Source organism: Camelina sativa, chromosome 8 (assembly GCF_030686135.1).
Source record: "Camelina sativa cultivar CO46 ecotype springtype chromosome 8, ASM3068613v1".
Lineage (NCBI taxonomy): Eukaryota > Viridiplantae > Streptophyta > Magnoliopsida > Brassicales > Brassicaceae > Camelina > Camelina sativa.
The window spans coordinates 23260597-23285282 of NC_141887.1; the positions used below are offsets into that span (position 1 = coordinate 23260597).

Consider the following 24686-nt stretch of genomic DNA (forward strand, 5'->3'; position numbering starts at 1 on the left):
GTAATCATATAATTTATATTAAACTAATTAAATCAGTTCAATAGCAACTTAAACCAAACTCACCTTCCACTAGAGAAACCTATGAAGGTTTCTCAATCATAAAACTGAAACTGCTTTGCAAGTTGAAAAACATTAATGTGCTCATTCTGATACTTGCAGTAATCATAACAAAGAAAAAAAAATACAGACTTTCAAATCCTAAACATGTCTGAAAATCGAAAACAAAGCAAATAAAGATTAAACTCTCGTCTCTCTCATTCATGTCTTAAACTAGACTCATACAAAGAAGACACCAAGTCATAAATCTGCGTCAAGGTTGGTTGCTTCAATGGTGGTTTGTCAGTCCAAGCGTAATGGCTTGCTTAACTTGATCAAATGGTCTTTCCTCAATCTTCATCTTCCCATCGATCACTCTCTCTAATCTTGAAATGAGAAATCAAAGGCTCTTGATCATCATCGGATAACACCAAGCAAAACGAAGCTAGTAATAACACGACATATAGCAGCAACCACAAGATTGAGAGAAACAAGAGATTTAGGACATCTATAGCTGTTCTCTGGAAGCAAGAAGAGGCTAAACTCAGTTCAACGTCACACCATGGAAGGCTCCCTGCATTATTAAACCAAAAAAAAAAACATCACAAGAGATAACAATCGGCAAATCATTCATTATACGTAAGTTTATAATAGTTTAATCAGCGAGTTTTTTTTTTTTTTGGTCTTTTAGAGAGGAACACAAGAAGCCAAGAGTGGGATGCTTCTAAAGATCCTACCATAGATAGTATCAATGATTGAACATATAGAGATAATTAACATACGTGTTGTATCAACGAATGTGAGTACCTTGTTGTTCAAAAAACATGTTTACTAGTTTCCCCTTCATAATTAACATAACCAAAAACGACAAATTCTTCACCAAGAACTTCACATTCTCTATATTTAGTAAATCTGCTAATTTCTCAAAGATCTCTATGAGGGATATGAGTAATCAATTGATAGGTTGAGAGTACCATTGGTGTTTATGAAGAAGAAGAAGAGAACAAGTGGAAGGAAGGCTAGAGTGTGGTTAAGGAAGAAGTCAACAGAAAGTGGCTAAGAGTCAAAGAAGAATGGAGAGTCTCGGTTAGAGGGAGAGGGTTCAATAATAATATTGTGTCGGTTAATTGTTGACCTAAACTAAGGTTGTATTTAAAGGATGATCCATTATTCGAGTATCCTTATCTTATGAATGAACAGTAAAAACATTTCCTTACTTCTCTCTTATTCTAAGGCGGTCAAGGTCAATATCTCATCTTTCTCATCTCTTCTATCTTTCTTAAGTCTCACCTTAACAAATTGGTGCTTCTTCATTGAGAGTTATGGCGTCTACTCCGGAGCCGCGTACCACTACCTCCGAACTCGAGTCACGCGCTACTGAACATTCTCGGCAGTCTGAATCGCAGGATCAGATCAACGCTCGCCACGACACTGACATCCAATGGATCAAGGAATCGATGCAAGAGTTGATCTTGACCGTTGGTGCTTTCGCCCCGCGACCGCTTGAGAGTAGATCTACCACTTCGGTGGGTTTCTCCACACCGATTGCAGGACAACACCCTCATACGTCTGGCACGACTCCTTTGCCTGAGGAACAAGTCGGTCATGAGAAGGGGTTCACCTATGTGACCCCGCGACCGACGGAAGGGATTTTACCTCCGCCAACCATTCCTCCAAGGATGGAGTCTCCACACCAAAGGGTCGATTTGCTTTTCCAAAGGGTTGAGACCCCTTACAGACGAGTCGATCTACCGACGGGGGACGACAGTAACCCAAATGACTGGTTATTCCGGATCGAGAAGTGTTTGGTCGCAAATCAGACCCCCGAGCATGAAAAGTTAGACGAGATCATTTGCTGTTTGACTGGCAAAGCTATTACGTGGTGGAGGTGTTACCACAAACGCGAGGGAATCGTCAACTGGAAGATTTTTAAGGACAAGTACCGAGAACGTTTTAAGTCGAGCAAAGGTAACTCTACGGTCGACCACTTGTTGCAGTTGTGCCAAACAGGGAGCGTGGATGAGTACACGGAAAGGTTTGAGCAGCTGACGGTCGAGCTACCCCACGTCCCTGACGATGTGTTGGAGTCAGCGTTTTTAAGAGGGCTCAGGAAGAGCATACGCGACCAAGTGGTGAGGTGTAGACCACAGGACAGTGAGTCTGGTGGTTCTATGGCTCGAACCCAACCTAAGGTGGCGATAACACCCTCCTTTTCGCAACCACACCGTCCTACAAACCCATCCTTCACTCGTGGCAATGACTACAAGAAACCAGGGGTGAGTGGGGAGAACCGTGGGTTTAACCCTTACAGGCATTGTGGAGATAAATGGTTCCCTAGTCATAGGTGTAAGCCGAAGCTGAAATGCCTAGAAGTCACGGAAGGTGAGGATGTAACGGAGGACTGTGAGGCAGACCAAACAGAGCAGCAAGAAGAAGAACAACTGCTATCAGGCCAGAGGTGGAGACCCTACATTCTATGGGAAGTATAACTGGGAGCAGTCGTTGATGTTGCGAGGAAACATAGGCCCCAAAGGGGTGGTGATTTTGCTTGATTCGGGAGCAACCACCAACTTCGTCTCCGATAAGCTCGTAGCATAACTTGGTCTGCAGGTGACACCAACGCGTAAGTTCGGAGTGAAAATGGCTAATGGCCAAGTTTGCAAGAGTAAGGGTAGATGCTCTGGCATCTTGTTGGAAATCCAAGGAGTCGAGATAATGGTAGAATACTTGTTGTTTGATCTGGAAGAGGGCGTTGATGTCGTGTTGGGATACCTGTGGCTGGCATCGTTGGGTGATACCAAGACAAACTGGGCATTGTTGAAACTCAGCTGGAAGATCCACAACTCCTGGGTGACGATCGTTGGGGATCCCAGCCTATCTAAGGGATAAATTTCATACAAGGCAATGAGGAAGGTCATCAAAAGGGAGAAAGGAGACGTTTACCTTCTTGAATTGCAGGCTTTGTTCGAAGGGAGCGAGCAAAACAATTATGAAAAGGAGAATGCTGCAATAGTTGAGCTAGTGTCTAAATTTACAGACGTGTTCGAGCCTCCAAGGGGATTACCACCAGCTCGAAACCGCGAACATGCTATCACTCTCCATGAAGGCACACCTCCAATCAACGTCAGAGCGTATCGCTACTCCTTTACTCAGAAGAACGAGATCGTGAAGTTGGTTAAGAAGATGTTAGAAGCAGGGGTCATACGACCAAGCATCAGTCCATACTCGAGTCCGGTTCTCCTGGTTAGGAAGAAAGATAGGGGATGGAGATTCTGTGTTGATTATCGAGCGTTGAACAGAGCCACCATTCCGGACCGTTACCCCATTCCTATCATCGAAGAATTGTTGGACGAACTCAAGGGAGGCACCATTTTTTCGAAGATAGACTTGAAGTCAGGCTATCACCAGATCAGAATAAGGAGCAGTGATGTGGAGAAGACTGCCTTTAAGACTCATTACGAGTTCATGGTAATGCCATTTGGGCTCTCGAATGCACCATCGACGTTCCAGTCTATAATGAATGACCTTTTCAGGCCCCACTTGAGACGGTTTGTACTCGTGTTTTTCGACGACATACTCGTCTACAGTCCAGATCTAGAAAGTCATTTGCAGCACTTGAACGTAGTCCTGGAGCTGATGGTACATAATCGATTCTATGCCAACAAGAAGAAGTGTTCTTTTGGGAGTTCAGAGATTTCATACCTAGGCCATATCATATGAGGGAAAGGTGTAGCTGCGGATCCAGAATAGATTGCAGCCATGACGAATTGGCCAAACCCTAAGAATGTAATAGAGTTGCGAGGGTTCTTGGGGTTAACCGGGTACTACAAGAAATTTATCAGGAACTATGGGCAGATTTGCAGACCTCTAACTGAGCTTCTCAAGAAGAACGGGTTTGTTTGGACACCAACTGCTAAAGAAGCCTTCTAAGCTGGGGTACAAGTTGGAGAAAGGGTTGTTGTTTAAGGATGGGCGGTTGGTCATACCACGAGGATCAGGGTTCATTTCTGAATTACTTGAGCAGTTCCACTCTAGCACAGTAGGAGGCCATGAAGGAGCACTGAAAACGTACAAACGACTGTCTCAAGAGGTTTACTGGTGGGGAATGAGAAAAGATGTTGCAAGGTTCATCATGAATTGCCAAACTTGTCAGGAGACCAAAAGCTCGACACTGACTCCAGCCGGCTTATTGTCACCTTTGCCAATTCCATCGCAAATTTGGTCTCATATCAGCATGGATTTCATTGAAGGGCTACCATCTTCCAAGGGATTCTCTGTCATTTTGGTAGTCGTAGACCGGCTTAGCAAGTATGGACACTTCATTGCCTTGAAGCATCCTTTCAACGCAAAGTCAGTGGCTGAGACTTTCATCAAAGAGGTAGTCAAGCTCCATGGGTTTCCAGATAACATCGTATCTGACAGAGATAAGGTGTTCCTCAGTCACTTTTGGTGTGAGTTATTCAAGAACCAAGGAACTACTCTGCATCGAAGCACAACATATCACCCACAAACGGATGGTCAGACTGAGGTCGTCAACCGGTGTTTAGAGACGTACTTAAGATGCTTTGTGAGTAGGAAACCAACCTCATGGGTGCATTGGTTGCCGTGGGCTGAGTATTGGTACAACTCTTCCTATCACTCAACTATCAAGACATCACCTTTCTTTGCGGTGTATGGGAGAGAACCACCTAAGTTATTGAGGTACAGGGACACACCCTCGGCTAATGTTGAAGTTGAGGAGCTGTTGAAGGATAGGGATGCGTTGTTGGTAGAGCTGAGGGAGAACATGGAACTAGCTCAATCTAAAATGCAGAGAGAAGCCAACAAACATCGAAGAGAGGTGTCGTTTGCTGTAGGAGATTGGGTTTATTTGAAGTTACGTCCATACCGTCAAAACTCTGTGGTAGGGCGAAGGAATCAGAAATTGTCTCAGCGATACTTTGGTCCGTATCAAATCACCGAGTGCATTGGCAGGGTTGCTTACAAGCTGGAATTACCGACCCACAGTCAGATTCACCCAGTGTTCCATGTATCCCAGTTGAAGGCTGCAGTGCCGTCGGATCAAACCGCCCAAGATCTTCCGGCTTGTTTGTCTCCAAGTCTTGAATGGTTAGATGAACCAGAAGCAGTGGTTGATGTGCGACGTCCGAAGAAGGGTAATGAAACAGAGGTTAAGATTTAGTGGAAGGGATTGCCTGATTTCGAGTCGACTTGGGAACCGCTAACAGTAATAATGGAGCAGTTTCCTGAGTTCGACCTTGAGGACAAGGTCAGTTCATTACCCGGAGATATTGATAGGTTGAGAGTAGCATTGGTGTTTATGAAGAAGAAGAAGAGAACAAGGGGAAGGAAGGCTAGAGTGTGGTTAAGGAAGAAGTCAACAGAAAGTGGCTAAGAGTCAAAGAAGAAGGGAGAGTCTCGGTTAGAAAGAGAGGGTTCAATAATAATATTGTGTCGGTTAATTGTTGACCTAAACTAAGGTTGTATTTAAAGGATGTCCATTATTAGGGTATCCTTATCTTATGAATGAACAGTAAAAACATTTCCTTATTTCTCTCTTATTCCAAGGCCGCCAAGGTCAATATCTCATCTTTCTCATCTCTTCTATCTTTCTTAAGTCTCAACTTAACATCAATTACCTAAGAGCAGCGTCAAAACTGTACTAAAGCATAAGTTTTAGATATACTTGATAGATCAATGGTGGATATATATGATAAGTAAGTTCCAAAAAAATCAAAAACGAAAAACAAAGATTTGGATTGAGATTATGATTGCTAATCACTGACTGTGCTTTAGGAATTGAATAGCAAAACTCGTAGATCAGTCATTAGAGCAATAATAATATATAAAACAGGAACCTTTGAGAGAATGCATTCTCTGAGAGATTGAGAGCTTCTTGGCCGCATACTGGTTGGCGACTCTGTATCTCCATCGAGATGTTTAAACCCTAGAGAGAGAGACAGAGAGAGAGATGTTTCCGGTGAAACGGATCAACCACGATCACTAGATACAAATTCTGGTGAGAAACCCTAACATTTCAAAGCCTCAGGAGAAGACGAACCTTGTGTGTCCGATTCGCTCGCCGGTGGACTCCGCCGTCCCTTTAAGGCAATCAGACTCACCATCCGCCGTCGTTATCCCACTCTCGTGTTTAAGCCGGGAAAATCAATCGATTCACCTTGAATCGATTGATTTCTATGGATTGGGTTGTAGTCGTTTCCGTCGAGAGAGAAGAGAGAAGAGAGAAGAGAGAGAGAGTCACCAAAACTTGAAAGAAGAAAATGGAAAAAAAATGTTTTTTATTTATTCATTATCCAACAAAAATTAGACACGTAGCGTGTCTTTAAGGTTGCTTCCGATTCCTCCATAGGAAAGGATTCTCTGAAAAGTAAGTAATTTTTGAAGTTTTTGATTTATTCTTGGGACACAAAAATATAAAGCAACCTCTAAAGCAACCCCAATAGGAGATGACACATTTTAATTGTTGAAGCTTCAATCACATTTCATTTTGGCCCCTTAGTTATACCCCGACATTTGACGAAGCTGAGTTCTCACTTCTTTTCTCTGATTAGACTCTCAAAAAAAGATCTCAGTCCTAGATCGCTCCATTGACGAAGAAGGTACGTACGTATGGGTCGCAATTGGATATACGACGTCTTCCCAAGCTTCAGCGGTGAAGATGTTCGTCACACATTCCTCAGCCGCTTTCTCAAGGAGCTTGATCGGAAACTGATCATTGCTTTTAAAGATAACGAGATCGAGAGAAGCCAATCGCTTGATCCAGAGCTTAAACGAGCCATTAGGGATTCAAGGATCGCGGTTGTTATCTTCTCCAAAAACTATGCTTCTTCAAGCTGGTGTTTAAATGAGCTTCTTGAGATTGTTCGATGCAAAGATGAAAGCAATCGATTGGTGGTGATTCCGGTATTTTACGGTTTGGATCCCTCTCATGTTAGGAAACAGATCGGAGATTTTGGAAACATATTTGAGAAGACTTGTCAGAACAGAACAGAGGATGAGATCAATCTATGGAGGAGAGCTTTGATCGATGTAGCTAACACTCTCGGATATCATTCTGCGAACTGGTATGTTCTTGATTTGATTCTTCATATTAGTTGATTTGGTTCTTGTTGTAAGGGTTAGTATAGCAAAATGGATCTAGCATAATTTTCCATTGATTCTTGTTTTGGTATGTTTGTGTGTTGATCTTTTTATTATTGTTATTTTTTAGGGATAGTGAAGCAAAAATGATAGAAGAACTCGCCAATGATGTTTTAGTTAAACTGAGTTTAAATCCATCAAAGGATGATGTTGATGATTTTGTTGGCATTGAAGATCATATAGGAGAGATGAGTTCATTGTTGCGTTTAGAATCTGAAGAAGTGAGGATGGTTGGGATTTGGGGTTCTTCCGGAATTGGCAAGACTACTATTGCAAGAGCTTTGTTTAGTCGACTCTCTCGTCATTTCCAAGGTAGTGTCTACATAGACATTGCTTTTGTATCTAAGTGTAGGAAGGATTACTATAAAGCCAACCCAGATGACTATAATATGAAGTTGCATTTCCAAGGAGCTTTCTTGTCTGAGATATTTGGGAAAAAGGACATAAAGATGGATCATATTAGTGCAATGGATGAGAGACTAAAGAACCATAAACTTCTTATTATTCTTGATGATTTGGATGATCAAGTGGTGCTAGATGCCTTGGTTGGTCGAACTCAATGGTTCGGACGTGGGAGCAGAATAATTGCGATTACTAAAGATAAGCATCTTTTGAGAGCTCATGGGATTTATTGCATTTACAATGTTGGCCTCCCATCTGAAAAGCAAGCTCTTCAGATATTTTGTCGATCTTCTTTTAGGCAAGACTATCCACCTGATGGTTTCATGGGACTTGCTTCTGAAGTACAAAAGCGTGCGGGTAGTCTTCCTTTGGGTCTTAAAGTTTTTGGTTCGTTATTCCGAGGCAGGAGCAAAGAGGATTGGGTGGATCTGCTGCCTAGGCTTCGGAAGAGACTGGATGGAAAAATTGAGAAGACTTTGAGAGTCAGCTATGATGAGTTAGATAGTAGAGAAGATAAAGCGTTGTTTCGTCACATCGCATGTCTCTTCAATGGTGCAAAAATTGATTACATCATAATGGTCCTCGCAGATAGTGATTTGGATGTTAAAATAGGGCTGAAAAATCTAGTTGATAAATCCCTCATACATGTAAGAGGGGATATTGTTGGGATGCACTGTTTGGTACAAGAAATGGGTAAAGAAATCGTTCGTACACAGTCTAATGAACCCGGGGAACAAGAGTTCTTGTTCGATTGTAAGGATATCTGCGACGTACTTGAGGATAATACTGTAAGTTTTCTTTTGATCTTCACTCTATATTATTAAAGCATGTCATCTAACTACCAGTGTGTTTTTGTTGTAACTTGTTAGTTAAGATGGTGATTTTTTCTATTTCAATATTTCAATTATACAGGGTACAAAAAAACTCTTAGGTATATTGCTGGATATGTCGGGGATTGATGAGTTGCACATTCATGAGAGAGCATTTGAAAAGATGCGTAATCTCTATTTTCTAAAGATTAACAATAAACCATATAAAAATGTCAGATGGCACATATCCGAAGGGTTCAACTATTTGCCCCCAAAACTCAAAGTACTAAGCTGGATAGGATGCCCATTAAGAAGTTTGCCTTCTAAATTTTGTCCCCAACACCTAGTTAAGCTCAAAATGCAGAATAGCAAGCTCGAGAAATTGTGGGAAGGAGTTCATGTGAGTTTTGAGAAGAATATGTTATACTCTTAAAAAAAAAAAAAGTTTTACTCTTTTATTGTTGATGTATAATAACATAGTTTTGGTTTGCTCTGTCTTTGTTTATTTGTTTAGCCCCTCGTAGGTCTCAGACTTATGGATTTCTCAGGATCTAAGAACCTGAAAGAAGTGCCAGATCTTTCGATGGCCACCAATCTTGAGAAATTGTTGCTTAGACATTGCTCAAGCTTGGTGAAAATTACTTCTTCTATTGGGCATCTCCATAAATTGTTGGTGTTGGAAATGAGTTGGTGCACGAAGCTTGAGGCTCTTCCATCCGGAATCAACCTGAAATCTCTCAATAGGCTCGATCTCGCTAGATGCGCATCGCTGAGAACATTTCCTAATATCTCAAGTAATATTTCATGGCTTAATCTAAGCCAAACAGCGATTGAAGTATTCCCCTCTATCCTGCGGCTAGGTAATCTGTGTACTCTCCAAATGAAAGCAATCAAGAGTCACAAATTGTGGGACGGAGTGCAGGTAAATGATATCTACAACAACTCTATAATTTTATAAGTTATATAACTAATACTATAAAGACTTTATACTTTCTCCCTTGTTTTTTGTTACAGCCACTTACATGCCTCACAACTATAGATTTGTCGGGATCTAAAAAGTTGAAAGACATCCCAAATCTTTCGCTGGCAACTAATCTTGAGTGGATGAATCTCGAGGGCTGCTCAAGTTTGGTGGAGCTTCCTTCTTACTCTATTAAGAATCTGAATCAACTCAATTATTTGAACATGGAAAATTGCATAAATCTAGAGACGTTACCCACCAACATCAACCTTAAATCTCTCGATTGTCTCAATCTTGGTGGATGCTCAAAGTTGAGGGTATTCCCTAATATCTCAAGAAACATTATCCTTCTCATTCTAAACCAAACAGGGATTGAAGAAATTCCTTGGTGGGTCAATAGATTCTCTAGACTCAATTGCCTACGTATGAAGGAATGCAAAAATTTAAAATATAACTCTTCTATTATTTTGAAACGTCTTAAGGAGGTTGACTTGACAGACAGCGGGGATTTCCAGGATAGATTGCGAAACGATAGTTGGGACGATTATCCTGTTATTCCATTTCTGAAGAGTTTCTTTCCTCATGATCAATGGCGCGCGATCGATTGTGCTATATATCAGCTTGTAGAGTTCACGAATTTTGCAGAGCTTGCTATTCTACTTTCATCTGTGGGTCCCAGCAAAGAAAAAGACGTTTTAAATATTCTTTTATACCATTTCTATTGCGTAGACTTTAGAGCATTTCTATTGAGAAGGAATTCATCATTGCTCAACAAAAACAAAATAATTAATATTTTAATATTAACTAATTAAAAATTGATAGATGTTTAAAATGTAAGAGAAGCGTTGCTACCTTGGGTAACTGCAGCAACATTTCTTACTTTTTTTTCTCTTTTTGTAATTTTTTATTAATTTTTATTAAAGGAATTTGGAGAAGCAACCACCACTAAAGATGGTCTTATGAGTTTCTAAACATAAATTTAATAGTACGGAGTACTAATTTTATTTTATGAGTGTTTTAAGAAAAATAACCTATTCAATGAAAATGTCTTGGTAAAGAAATTATAGACATGGTATCTCACATTTTCCAAAATTTTTTGTCTTACAATATTAATATGGAGTATATTTTAATTATTTCTTCTATTCCCTAAATAATATCATTTTAACTTTCGATTAAGTTTAGATATATCAATTATAATATTTACTATATATATGGTAAAACAATTATAATATTTACTATATATGGTAAAACTAAACCATAAACAAACTTTAAAATTGAATGTTTATTAAATATTAAGTGAACCTGTATGCTAATTTGGATTCACTATGATTTTATTTATAATAGGGTCAGTTACTATAATAATGCATAAAAGCTTCCTTTTTACATGATTAGATCAAAAATGTAGGTAATTACTAGAATAAGATTTGTACCCTTCATACCCCTTGAACCAATGTAAACAAAAAACCCAATTACGAAAAATGCCATTAATGAAAAAAATATATATTGGGAAGTGTAAGAAAGTCTATCAGTTGTTTGATGGTATACAAATCGGGTACAATAAAATAGTAGGAAAAAGTTGGTATATTTAGTTGGTAGACTATAGTGTACGCTAGATTTAAATGGTATATTGAGTTGTAGTGATGGTACACTTATGTGAATGGCCGCTTAATAAGATATATATATGATGATGTTAGATTAACTTGGTAGAGCAATTTGTCTTTGATGATAGACTTAGTTTTTAAGCGGGTAGATTGATATACTTAATAGGTGGGAAAGATATTTATGGTAGAGTAATTAGCTGTTGCAACAGATATAAGTGATAGACTTAGTGCTTAATAGATATTTTTGGTATACTAACATAGCTATCTGACAGATTTTTAATAGTGTACCGGTAGACTTATAATTTGTTGTAGAGAAAGTGATAGTTATGGTAGATTAAGTAGCGGTCATGCAGTTACGATAGACTTATATGTAGTTACGGTAGATTTATCAAAACTATTTGTAGTTATGGTAGACCATTTCGAAAGATGTAAGTCTTACCAGAAATAGTACTAATTTTGTTAGAGATATTAAAAAGCCAGTATAGAGTTGCGATAGACTTATGTGGGAACCTTTACGACATTTTTAACTTGTATCACCTGAGACTGCTTCCACAAAAATCGTGTTTATAGTTTTTGTACATCGGAATCAATTGTGTTCTTGTTCTACTTCTGTAGCTAAACACGTTAGCTTATCAGTTCCCAATATCCTTCTTTTGGTGACGGAAATGCAAGATATTGTTTTGGTATGTGGGAGGTGGAGGGTAGACAAAAAGCGATGGTTGTTTGATGTTGATAATAAGAAAGGTTGCAGGATCATCAATGCTGATATGGAAACGAAGTTTGAAGATTTTGCTGCTATGGTGTTTGACGACTTTGGTTTATGTGAAGCAACTACTGGAATACAGCTGAGCTATATGTTAGAAAGATTTAAAAAAAGTGGAAGTGATATCCCACCAGTGTTTGTTAATAATTATCGGCAGTTTCAAAATTATCTCAGACAGTGCAGAGGTGAACCCGTCCGGCTATGTGTTCAGAGTGAAGAAAAATGTTGTGAAACCTTGTTCGAGGAAGTTAAACCGAACACCATGGAGGGTAAGGCCAAACCCCAAAAGTCGTTGTAGATGATTTCGTTGCAGAGGCAGAGGAATTGGGAAAGAAAGATGTAGAGTATGAGAGTCGGAAGGTTGACGGTGAAGTTAACGGAGGAAAGGATGTAGAAGACGAAGTAGAAGATGTCGAGGAGAACAGTAGATTTGATTACTGTGACGACAGCAATGACGCAAGTTCAGGGGATGAAGACTATCGTCTGTACTCCAATTTTGCACCGGATGGAGGAGATGAATCATTGGACAACAGAGTTGGTGGGGGGTGTTGTACAGAGGAAAATGTGTGTAAAATAGAATCAAAGTCCTGTACCCGCAACACTAAGTGTGCTATTGAGAAGGAGGTTAGGAAAATAGAAATGGGAGTTAGTGATTTAGCGATAGGGCAAAAGCTTGAAAGCAAAGCCTCGTTGGTGGCAAGATTGAAGGTTCTATGTGTATTAGAGAAATTTGATTATAATGTTCGTGATTCAAGACCCCGTTTGCTAATCGTTGAGTGTTGGGTAGGAGGTTGTAAATGGAGACTACAAGCTTCGAAAATTGGGGATTCTATGGTGTTTCATATTCGCAAATATTGTCGTCAACATACATGCTCTGTTACGGAACAATCAGCCCGTACCCGTAATGCTACACCACCAATCCTAGGTCATTTATACAAGGATTCTGTTGGTAGTATCGGAGGTTCGGTTGTGCCAAATATTGTGGGAGAAGGGCTGAACCTACGCTATGGTATACAGGTGGGAGTCATAAATATTTATAACATAATGCATTCTTTTTATTTTGTATGGGTACAGATCATTGGACAATTTGGATGTATAGGATGAACTAATATGTAAAGGTGTACGTTTTGTTGTCATTGGGCATAGACGGTGTTTCTATAATTGTATGGGGTACAATTAATAACAAATTGTAATATAATGGGTACAGAGGGTGTAATTATAGATTTATTGACGACATAGTTGGAATAATAACAACTCGTGAATGGTAGTAGTGGATGCTTATTTTTTTTTTTACAGACTAGTTGTTGATTTTTTTGGGGTGCACTACACATATATAGAAATCTTGTCCACTGGATGTTGTTCAATGATGATGTGTTTTACTGAACACTTTCATATAACAGCTTGGCTAATGGAAGGCACATCGTACACTTATAAAGGCGCGGGAATATGTGAGGGGTACACCTGAAAGTGGATACGCTGAGTTACCTTCATATTTATACAGGTTGAGGTGCTCTAATCCGGGGACCCTTACGAGACTGGACGTTGATGCGGAAGATAGATTCAAGTATGTTTTCATTGCGATTGCTGGTTGCATCAAGGATTCAAGTATATGCGGAAAGTTGTTGTTGTTGATGGAACATTTCTGAAGGGTGAATACAAAGGGACTCTAGTCATAGCAACAACACAAGATGGGAATTTTGATATATTTCCTTTGGCCTATGCGGTTGTTGATACAGAGAACGACGAGTCTTGGGAATGGTTCTTCACACAATTGAGTTGTGTAATTCCTGATGATGAAGGTCTTGCACTGATATCTGACCGTCATAAATCTATAGGTAAAACTATCGGTAAAATATACCCTAGGGCCAGTCGTGGAATCTGCACTTATCATCTTCACAGGAATATTATTCAGAGGTTTAGCGGAAGTGAAACATTCCGGCTCGTAAAAAAAGCAGCTGCAGCCTACCGTGTAGTTGATTTCAATCAATACTTCCAGCAAATTCAAGAAGCGAATCCGCAACTGCATGCTTACTTGGTGCATGCATACTTGGTGCATGCAGATGTATGCAAGTGGAGCAGGGCTCAGTTTCCTGGTGATAGGTACAACTTCACTACGAGCAACATTGCAGGATCGATAAATAAAGTACTGAGTCCCGCGAGAGCGTATCCAATTGTGGAGTTACTAGAAGCGGTTTGGAATATGTTGACACGTTGGTTTGCCAGTAGGAGAAAACAAGCTGCCGGAATCCCAACTGTACTCACGAAAGGAGTGGAGAACCTGTTAGAGGTATCATATTCATAAACATATCCATAGAGATATATGTTTTTTAAGGGTACACTTAGTTGGGTGATAGTGTGTTTGTTCAAACTATAAAATGTTAGTGGAAATAATGTGCTTCTTTGGGTTATCAACATTTACGCATTCTCATTCATTTTTTTACAGGAATGTATTGAAGAGGCAAGGCATCTAAATGTCCAAGAAATAGATAAACATCAATTTCAAGTAAGTGGAGGTACCTCAATGCATGTCGTCAATCTTAAATATAAAAGGTGTTCATGTAGGCGTTTTGATCTGGAGAGGATTCCATGCGTACATGCCATTGCAGCCGCCGAGAAGGCTAACCTATCTCGTATACACCAGTGTCATCAATACTTTCGCAAAGACTACCTCTGCCGTGGTTATGAGAATTCGATAATGCCTAGTGATGAGTCCTGCATCGTTCCTACTAAAGATAGAGAGTACAAATGTAAACTGCCTTTCGTAAGGAATCCTCCAAGAAGGCCAAAGATGTCCATAATGAAGTCTTTCCACGAGGTGGCGTTTGAGATGAAACGGCCCCGTAAACAGCATGCTTGTTCTCAATGTCAACATGTTGTCCACAACCGTACAACATGTCCAGGTAATATGTAAGGCAGGGGCGTCCGCTTTTTTTTATTAGAACCTGTTCAGTTCGGTTCACTATGCAAACTGTTAAGGTACGTTTCAGTATGGTACAATAAGTACGTTTCGCTATGGTTCAGCGAGAACTCATAATTTATCTTTTTGTATGTGGGGAGCAGCACCTGTTATCATCTGGTAGTAAATGTAACGTAACTAAGTTTTAGTGGTGTGATGATACTACTCGTCATTCCTAAGTACCACCATTTATGTTGGAAGCATATTTGTTACCTGTTTAGTTTGGAAACAAACGGAATATTTAGGGATGTTTGGTTTTGCTGTTTGTATCTTTGTGGGTATGTGAGAGAGGTCAGATATTACGGGTAGTTAAGCGAAAGCATAACAAGTCCTTAGGAGATGTCCAATGGGCTACATTGGGCCGTTATTAATAAGGAAACCTACATTGGGTGGGCCGTTATAATTAAGGAAACTCACTTGTTATCCAGTACCCCTCTAATATGGCAAAACGCTGTTTCGTCGGCCTGGATAGTATGAAGATCATGGGCTTTAGAAATTGAGAATTAAGGAACACAACAAATATTTAAGGAAAATGAACAGTTTTTCAACCAATAAATTAGTATAGTAAGCCGTCTATTGTAGGTGACAAACCTATTTCAGCCTCAATTTATATGACTTTAGAGTTGACATAAATAAAGGCACATCACTTGCCCTCTTGTGTCAGCAATCATATCAGGACCTCCCACTGTCTCCTTATTTTCTGCACAGTAGATAGTTTTCCCATTTTAAGTCCACACTCGTAAAGTGTGACACTTTACAATCACTAATCTCGCCCCCAACTATATCCCCCACTCAATAAGTATCTCTTTTTCCCCTTTGTTATCATTCGAAAATATAACAAAACCAAACTTCCACATATTTTGTCATGCACCGCAACCCTATTTCAGCCTCAACTTATATGACTTTAGAGTTGACATAAATAAAGGCACACCACTTGCCCTCCTGTGTCAGCAAACATATCAGGACCTCCCACCGTCTCCCTATTTTCTGCACAGTAGATATGTTTTCCCATTTTAAGTCCACACTCGTAAAGTGTGACACTTTACAATCACTAATCTCGCCCCCAACTATATCCCCCACTCAATAAGTATCCTTTTTCCCCTTTGTTATCATTTTAAAATATAACAAAACGAAACTTCCACATATTTTGTCATGCACCGCAACCCTAGCTTTAGTTCAGTGTCCCTCCCCCCGTTAGGGTCTCCCCTGTGCGATTGTGGCGATATTCCGGCAGTAATGACTTCGTGGGCTGACGCTAACCCGGGGCGTCAGTTTTACAAGTGTGCCCTGATCAATAGCAGATTCAACAGGGGGTGTGATTTCTTCGCCTGGGTAGACAGCGAGCCACCTCATGGGTGGCAAAAAGTGGCTTTGATTAACGCAAGAGACCAGATTCGCAAAATGAAGACTGAAGTGCAGTTCTATAAGCAGCTTAGATCTACTAGCGACAACCAATTGGAGACAAATAATGGTGTCCATACTTCGATTTCAGCAACCCGGAAAAAATACCCGTTCTACTATGGTCTCCTATCCGGCTGCGCATTTACGCTTTTGGTTCTTGCAACCATCATCGCCATATTAATGTATTAAGGGATTCTACTGTATATTTATCTCTGTCATTTATTCATCTTCGCGATTGCATTTATGGTCCGACATATCGTTCCTTCTATGATGTGTGTGTCCACCTAGACTCTCTCTTATCGTAATGTAGTTGTTGTGTTTAAACACTCCACATTTCCGAGTAAATGTGTAATAATTTTTCATCGTTTTAGTATCTATAAAGTTGTTGATTTCCTTTTAATATCATCAATCCCTGTGCTGGGGTACAGGACCTCATTATCCGTAGTACAGGGTACTAAGAGTACGAGGAAATTGTCTCACAATATATTATTGTTTAATATCAACTCTACACCTCACCAATACACCTCACCAATACAAGATGGAGTTGTGCAACATAGTTTAACTTGTCGTACCCCCTCCCCCCTTGACATTTAAAACCAGTTACAAACAGGGTAATATTGAAAGGGGTACGAATTTTAAATACCTTTATAAACCCGGATCATATTCCATTAGTATTGTAAAATATTTTGGATTCTCAGTCGTAGACACATACGCCGACGCTTCCCTTATCTGGCCCTATAAATCGTATGGGCCTTTATTTAATTGTAGGCCTGGCCAGAATATTAGAATCAATTCAATGGGTAGTCATAACATCAACTGTAGAGTCAACGATAACTCAGTTAAATGCGATGTATCTGCGTAGTTAAATGTGCACTTACAACGCATCTGGTACTTACATGACACATATCCTAAAAGACTGCAGTTACGACGGTTTGAAAAGAAACAATAGGGAAAACCAATAGGTGTCCGTTCGCTGGTTATAAAAATAGACAAAAACTCCTCTGTTTCATATTCATTCGTCTATTACAACCGTACATCATCTGCAAACATAAGCGCAACAAAGCCATGATTCATTTCGACAGACTTACCGATTTCCATACGTGGCATTCTGATTGGAAAGTCTCCGTTAAGATCGTCAGGAAATGGAACAAGAGGGAAGCCAACGTCTCCACTGTTGAACTGATTATCGCCGATGTTTTCGTAAGTAACCCTCATAATCATACTATCTTCACTTTTACTTTGTAATCATGATTTACTAATTCGTAATAAACCTTTTGTCCCCACACCATAAGGGCGACAAGATGCAGGTAACAATTAGTGAGAACCTAGTGGCCCAGTTCTGTGTACGTAGGAGGATTGAGGAGGATGAGTGGAAAACCATCTCAAATTTCGCGCAGGAAAATGACACATCCGCTGTCAAGGTCGTCGACACCAACTACGGGATCAAATTCACGGCTGACACCATTGTTGAAAACATTGATGGCTTGTCGAACAACCACTTCATCGACTACCATAACTTCGACAAGATTTATGATGGATGGTCTGCTTTCAACAGAAACTGCTGCTTAGGTAACATTTCAGTTTCGGATGATTCTATAACCCTATTAATTTTCATACCCAAACTAATAATTCTAATTACATGACATGTTAGATACGATGAGGGAAGTGTCCGACGTCGAACCAACAATATTCGTTGATGATCCCGCTACTCCACGGTTTGCCGAGAAGTCCCGAATGACCCGGTTTTCTTTGAGGAACCTTGAGTGAGTCAATTTATCACATTATTTAATTTTTGACCTTGTAACTAAAAATGGCTGAATACCATACCTGCTTTCGTATGTAGGGGTCATATCTTGAAATGTGTAGCTTACAATGAAGCAGCGGATAATTTTAACAACGAATTTTTGGCTAGCCACAGGCAAACCAGTTGTTGCGGTGTTGCGTTATTGGAGGGCTAAGTTTAAGGATGAATGTATTCACATTAAAGTTTTTTAACCTTATAAATATTTCCAACCATAAATGGCTTACAAAAAAACTAAAGTCGTGTGACTAATTCATTTTTTAGGTCAACGAGGAGGAATGGAGGTGGTTAGCCAACCGGGTGTTTGGAAAGTGTTGTTTGATCTGTTGTTTTCAGAGGTGCAAGATTTCAAACTCAGGTTAGACTACTTCAACCAGCGTGAGAGGATAGAAGATGATTCGTAGCTGATCTTTGCATTTCGGAATGTGGAGTTTATTTACAATACTTTTACTACGTTTACAAACCTATTCTGTATTTCTTCTACTATTTTCAACTCTCTTTCTATTGTTTTCAGTCTATAAAGTACTTTAATTAATTAAATAGAAACGAGTTGGTCTTCTCTTGGTTTTTATATTGGTACACACCCGATGGTATTATTGTGGTCTGTTCATTTGTTTCTTAAAACATGGTGTGCACAATTTTTCAACGTAAACTAAAAGTGATGCGTATAATTAAAAATAGGTATGTAATGTCTGCACCTGACTAAAGTGATCGACTACTGCGGTAGGAACTACTAATTCAACTTTGTGTTGTTGTCACTAAATAAATGTGGAAGATATTACTCGTAATTGTGTATTGAAAATTTTTTATCAGTAAGGTACAACTATTTCACTATGTAATTAATTGTAATTATGAATGTAATCATGCAAACACCGAAATTTTCCGCCCAATTATCATGGAAAGTAATGTACCCGCAATTTATAAGGCTTACAGCGCTGACATTATATTTTTTTTGTGGGCTGGATTGTGACCTTGAATAGGTCAGTCAATCCATTAAATTGTTTTAATGAAGAATACCTGAAAGGTACATCTATCGTTATGTAAGCAAATGGATATGACCATATGAAAACAGGTGTAAAGATAGGGTACACCAGTAGTTGGTATATTACAAATATACTACATATCTAAACAACGTAAACGCATGGACAAACAGTTTTCACTGTTTGTAGTAGTCTAGTAGATGTAAATAACGAACATAATACAACACCTTCAGATCGTAGTTTAGTTGAAACACCTAAAGTATAAATACACTACTACAGGATCTCAGCTATCGAGTGAGCTACCCACCATAGGCCGCAATTGGTACACACCATGTCATACTCTCGAAAGTTGATAGAGTGGAAACCATGGTCCATTATGCAAAATACAGCACATTCCGGAGGAGGGATCAATGGACTTGAATGATACAAAAAAGAATGCTTGTAAGTGTTTAAAACCGCCGTCTTAAATCTACACAACACGTTGAACACCCCCCCCGCCCAATAAGCTTTGCTCTCTCCGATTTCAGTGGATGGTGGTCAGCATCAAAGAGGTGAAGAAAATGAACCGCCATCTGCTCGTTCCCATCTAACATATAAAAAAATCCACATGCTAGTTTGGCATGTGGATCTGCGGGAACGTTACGAGTTAGAAGTGAAATCCCTAGCCGAATGTCTCTCTCCTCGGCAACAACCCACAAACCTTCGATGTAGATTGCAATTTTGTTACCTGCTTCAATGCATCTTTCGAATATGCGCCGCTGCATCCCTTCGTCTTGGACTCCACCATTTGGGTTATGTGATGTTTGAAACCATTAAGGCTCCCAACAGATGTGGAATATGTTAGTATCCTTTAGGACTTCGGGGTTAAGTGCTGTTTCGAGTCCTCGATGACCCGCCTTCAATATTGGAGCAAGGTACGAAAAACCATCAATTGCGAGATGTCCGAAGATTTTAACCAACATCTCATCAGGTAGATCTGTGTTTTTTTTTCTCGCAGACGCCATATTGTTGGGATTTTCAGATTCAAATGTTGGAAAGATGAAGTAGTGGTACCACATAAACAACAAACGTGTTATATAAACACAATGGTGTAGGGGTTAGATGTGGAGTACACCTACTTATCCGCCTTTGTGATACTTTTAATACATCGTCGTTATGGCGTCTTACACTAGACACAACACAACCTTATTGGTTTTAAATGGGGTAATTTTAATAATTTTAAGTCCACCGTCGCACAATGATAACATTTAACTCACATTTACGTTAAAGTTATTACGACTTTTCTACTCTATATTTTGACAGGTCTGAGTTGTCTAATCAAAACTGCTTTGTGTCATGTCTTCGCAATAGCAATTTGTAGATTCGGTAGCAAATTTTTTTGAATCCTCCTTGCAGGGGTACATGGTAGGAAAGTCTATCATTCCAACATCCATAGTAATATTGGAAGGTAAATTTGTCATACGAAGAGACACATTTAACAAGTACAAAATCAAATAAGTATAAAAATTCTGTAAATAACAATTACTAACGTAGTGTATCCAGGAAGACTCTCTCTCTCTTTTTGTCTCATTGTTGTTGTGTTTAACCACTTACAATTTCCGACTAAATGTGTACTAAATTGTGGATATCAATTTTATATTATGAATCCCTGTTCTGGAGTACAGAACCACAATATATGGGAGTACAGGGTTACTATGAATACGCGTGAATTGTTCTGACAATTTTGTATTGAATATCAACTATGCTGTCTGTGTAGTGTCTAGACCTCATAAATAGAAGGTGGACTCCTGATACATTGTTTAACTTGGCGATGATGGCTACACATAGAAACCCGTCCTCGATCCACATAGTGGTATTGAAAGGTGTTAGGATTTTAAACACCTTATCATCACGAATATAATTCGTGAATTATTGTAAACTATATTTAAGTGTGAGTGTCCGACACATATATACTTTCCACTTCACCTTTCGCGGACTATAAATCGTATGGGCCTTTATTTAATTGTAGGCCTGGCCCGAATATTAGAATCTATTCAATCGGTAGTCAAAACTGCAGAGTCAATGATAACTAAGTTAAATGCGATGTATCTGCGTAGTTAAATGTGCACTTACAACACATCTGGTACTTACATGACATGTATCCTAAAAGACTGCAGTTACGACGGTTTGAAAAGACACAATAGGGAAAACCAATAGGTGTCCGTTTGCTGGTTATAAAAATAGACAAAAACTCCTCGGTTTCATATTCATTCGTCTATTACAACCGTACATCATCTGCAAACATAAGCGCAACAAAGCCATGGTTCATTTCGACAGACTTACCGATTTCCGTACGTGGCGTTCTGATTGGAAAGTCTCCGTTAAGATCGTCAGGAAATGGAACAAGAGGGAAGCCAACGTCTCCACTGTTGAACTGATTGTCGCCGATGTTTTCGCAAGTAACCCTCGTAATCATACTATCTTCACTTTTACTTTGTAATCATGATTTACTAATTCGTAATAAACCTTTTGTCCCCACTCCATAAGGGCGACAAGATACAGGTAACAATTAGTGAGAACCTAGTGGCCCAGTTCTATGTACGTAGGAGGACTGAGGAGGATGAGTGGAAAACCATCTCGAATTTCGCGCTGGAAAACGACACATTCGCTGTCAAGGTCGTCGACACCAACTACCAGATCAAATTCACGGCTGACACCGTTGTTGAAAACATTGATGGCTTGTCGAACAACCACTTCATCGACTACCATAACTTCGACAAGATTTATGATGGGTGGTCTGCTTTCTCCAAAAACTGCTGCTTAGGTAACGTTTCAGTTACATATTATGATATACCCTTTAAATTAAAATCTTCTCGGTTTCATCATTCTAATCACATGACATGTTAGATACGATGGGGGAAGTTACCAACGTCGAGCCAATCATTTACGTTGATGATCCAGCTGCTCCACGTTTAGCCGAAAAATCCCGGATGAAACGCTTTTCCTTGAGGAATCTACAGTGAGTTGTTCTTCCGATAAATAATGTTAATTATTTATTAATATCAACGGGCCAATACCATATATGTTTTTGGATGTAGGGGTCATCACTTGCAATGTGTAGCTTATAATGAAGCCGCTGATTACTTTACCCATAACTTTTGGGTGGCCGATTCAGGCAAACCAGTTGTTGCGGTCTTACGGTTTTGGAGGGCGAAGTTTAAGGATAGAGGTAAATATGACATTAACGTTTTAAACCAGATTATGTACTACCAGAGAGACATTACATTACAAGAAATTTTTTGTGACAAATTGAATATGTAGGCGAAGGAGGAATGGAGGTGGTCAGCCAACCGGGTGTTTCAAAAGTGTTGTTTTATCCGTTGTTTCCAGAGGTGCAAATTTCAAACTCAGGTTGGAGTACCTCAACCAGCGTGAGAGGATAGTAGATGATGCGTAGCTTATCTTTGCATTTCGGCAAGTTGTTTTCATTTATAATACTTAAACTACGTTCACTATCCTATTCTGTGTTTCGTACTTCTACGTTTCTGAACTCTCTTTCTATTCATGTCACTCTATAAAGTTCTTTTAATGATAGGAACATTTTTTTTAATATAATAAGAACTACGTACCGTTGTGTTGAAATAAAAATTTCTAAACATACGACTGTGCTATAGTTGAATCTTCATTTTTATCTTACTATTTTGACCTTAATATACCATAACATAATAAGGTGTAGTGCGAGTGTAAACCTTGCAAAGATTAGAAATTATGTAGTACTTACGTACGTACGCAACAGAAACAGTACGCATTGTTCATTAACACACAGTCCATCAAATACTTAAAAGCTTACTTATATTTGCATGTTTTGTCAGTCATTTATCCACGTAACATCCAAACGTATAATCGCAATTGTTTATTGTAACAGTTTCTTTTTTTCCTGTCTAATTAATTACCACTAGTACAAGTTAATCACCGCTAATTCATACTGCTTGGTACAAGTATGTTTTGAAAATAGTTTTCAAACGTACAGCTACTACACGTGATAATACTTTTGTTTTAAGTATTAAAATACCCAAAAAAACATTCCTCTTAAATTAACTGTCCAATAATCAGGTAAATTAAATTTACATTATGAGCAAATCCATTGGACTTAATCCATAGAGGATAAGAAGAAATAAAAATAATAATAAAATGAGAAAAAGGTGAATAAATTGAAAAAAAAAAGTGATTATACCTGTCTTTATTATTTGTTGGATAAATCGAATAATAATTCAAAACTTAAATTTGACAATGATATTAGGTTATTAATTCTTTTGACATTCACATGGTTGTATAACCCATGGGATTTCCCTAACTATAAGAGCAATTTATTAATTTAAGGTTAGAGATTTTTGTTTTACATCTAACACTCCTGCTTCTTTATGGGATACTTCGGCCTAACGGTAAAGTAATCTCCCAATGAACGACAACTAATAGTTTGCCTACCTGTTGGTGGCCATAAAAATAATAGGGTGTTGCTAAAATGTACTGTTTGGCCTATCAATCCAGTCATCAGGCCAGTATTGAGTATCTCAAAGTATATTTACATTCACAAATATAAAAAAATTCTCGATGTCTGGAGTTGAAGTCGTCATTATAACCGTCCTCAGCGGAAGATGGATTCGGAATGATAATCATCGGTGGGAATTCACAGTCGACGTCCGTCGTGGTGGTAGGTCAATTCAGACCGCTAATACTAGTGAGGTTGAGGATCTCTGGTCTATTGTGGATGCAGCCTATTGTTTTTCACACAGTCAGGTTGCCTCCTCAATGACTTACGGGGTCGCCGAACAGGTTGGTACACATACTGACCTGTCCCCTTTTCCATTGCCTATAACCACAGTCGCCGAGTACAGTCGTTTCCGTCTACTCCATAAGACAAACAAGGCCATAAATGTATATGTTACTTGTTCAGGCCAAAATTATAGAGTTGTAGCTAGAGTTGGCCATTACGGGGATGGGGGCGCATATGGAGAACTCAGAACTGAAGAAAGTGTGGTGACTCATCGTCATCCTTACGCCGAACGTGAGTCAAACTTACAGAAACTTGTGGGGGATGAGGTTCCTGATGATGACGAAGACTACGACTACGACTTCTGGACGGATTACGTTAGGTCTGACATGTGTGGGGAAGATATTGTGTACGCTTTTGCTAGCTGAAATATGTACCCTCATCCAGGATTGTGTACTACTTGTTGACTATCGTTATGTTATGTACTCGCATTTATTGTTTAATGTTCACAGTATACTCATTCAGTTCTGAACCCCCTTCCACTCGATTATAGTGGTTTGTAATAGGTGTACGGTTTGGCTAAATTTCCGGAAGAGGAAGCCAAGTTGAGTAATATCACACCAAAGGTATTACTTTGCTCTGATTTAATAAATGAATGGACTCCAGAGAGTTTCTTATATAAACCACTCCTACTGCTTTATGTTTGTTGTACGACAATGGAAACAAACACTAAGCAGTACAACAAACGTAGACCGATTAGTCTATAAACAACCAAACACATAACACTAAGACGCAACATTGGTTGTTCATACCGTCCAATGAGAAAGAGTCCAATAGACAAACATTGGATGTAAATTGCTTCATAAGTTGCTTTACACATAAAAACACAATCCTATTTAGTTTAATACTTGCATATTGGCGAGTACATTTGACTAGCTGGCGAGGGAAATTATTATAGCGGAAACAGATAGCATGCATGCTAACACTGAAAGGCCAAATAGGCGATTCGAGTTGGTTGTCCGGAACCCTACAAACGTGTTCTTGAACCCTTCATTGCTCTCTACC

The 24686-nt window shown here is 39.3% G+C and overlaps 2 protein-coding genes and 1 long non-coding RNA gene across 7 annotated transcripts; 2 read left to right on the plus strand and 1 right to left on the minus strand.

Annotated features, from left to right (window-relative positions):
- Positions 1 to 122: 122 nt before the first annotated feature.
- Positions 123 to 6306, minus strand: LOC109125870 (uncharacterized). Its single transcript, XR_002033013.2, has 3 exons — positions 6098 to 6306; positions 5895 to 5983; positions 123 to 610 (listed from the first exon to the last, which is right to left on the minus strand). It is a non-coding gene; the product is annotated as an uncharacterized LOC109125870 (long non-coding RNA).
- Positions 5866 to 10319, plus strand: LOC104707658 (disease resistance protein RPS6-like). 5 transcript variants are annotated; one of them, XM_087462160.1, is made up of 7 exons: positions 5916 to 6519; positions 6585 to 7121; positions 7268 to 8387; positions 8512 to 8808; positions 8923 to 9330; positions 9423 to 9757; positions 9852 to 10319. In XM_087462160.1, exons 2-7 carry the CDS (start codon positions 6667 to 6669, stop codon positions 9862 to 9864), a joined length of 2628 nt encoding a protein of 875 aa, XP_087318286.1. In that variant the 5' UTR covers positions 5916 to 6519; positions 6585 to 6666; the 3' UTR covers positions 9865 to 10319. The 5 variants fall into 5 exon arrangements, 3 of the variants coding, with proteins under 3 accessions (XP_087318286.1, XP_087318285.1, XP_010422352.2); XR_015564026.1 differs by lacking the exon at positions 9852 to 10319 and having other exon boundaries at positions 5866 to 6519; positions 8646 to 8808; positions 9423 to 9750; XM_087462159.1 differs by having other exon boundaries at positions 9423 to 10319.
- Positions 10320 to 21170: 10851 nt separating this feature from the next.
- On the plus strand, positions 21171 to 22293 carry LOC104707660 (uncharacterized). Its single transcript, XM_087461271.1, has 5 exons — positions 21171 to 21346; positions 21457 to 21674; positions 21758 to 21869; positions 21949 to 22079; positions 22172 to 22293. The coding sequence occupies exons 1-5, from the start codon at positions 21171 to 21173 to the stop codon at positions 22291 to 22293; spliced, it is 759 nt and encodes a 252-aa protein (XP_087317397.1).
- Positions 22294 to 24686: the final 2393 nt, after the last annotated feature.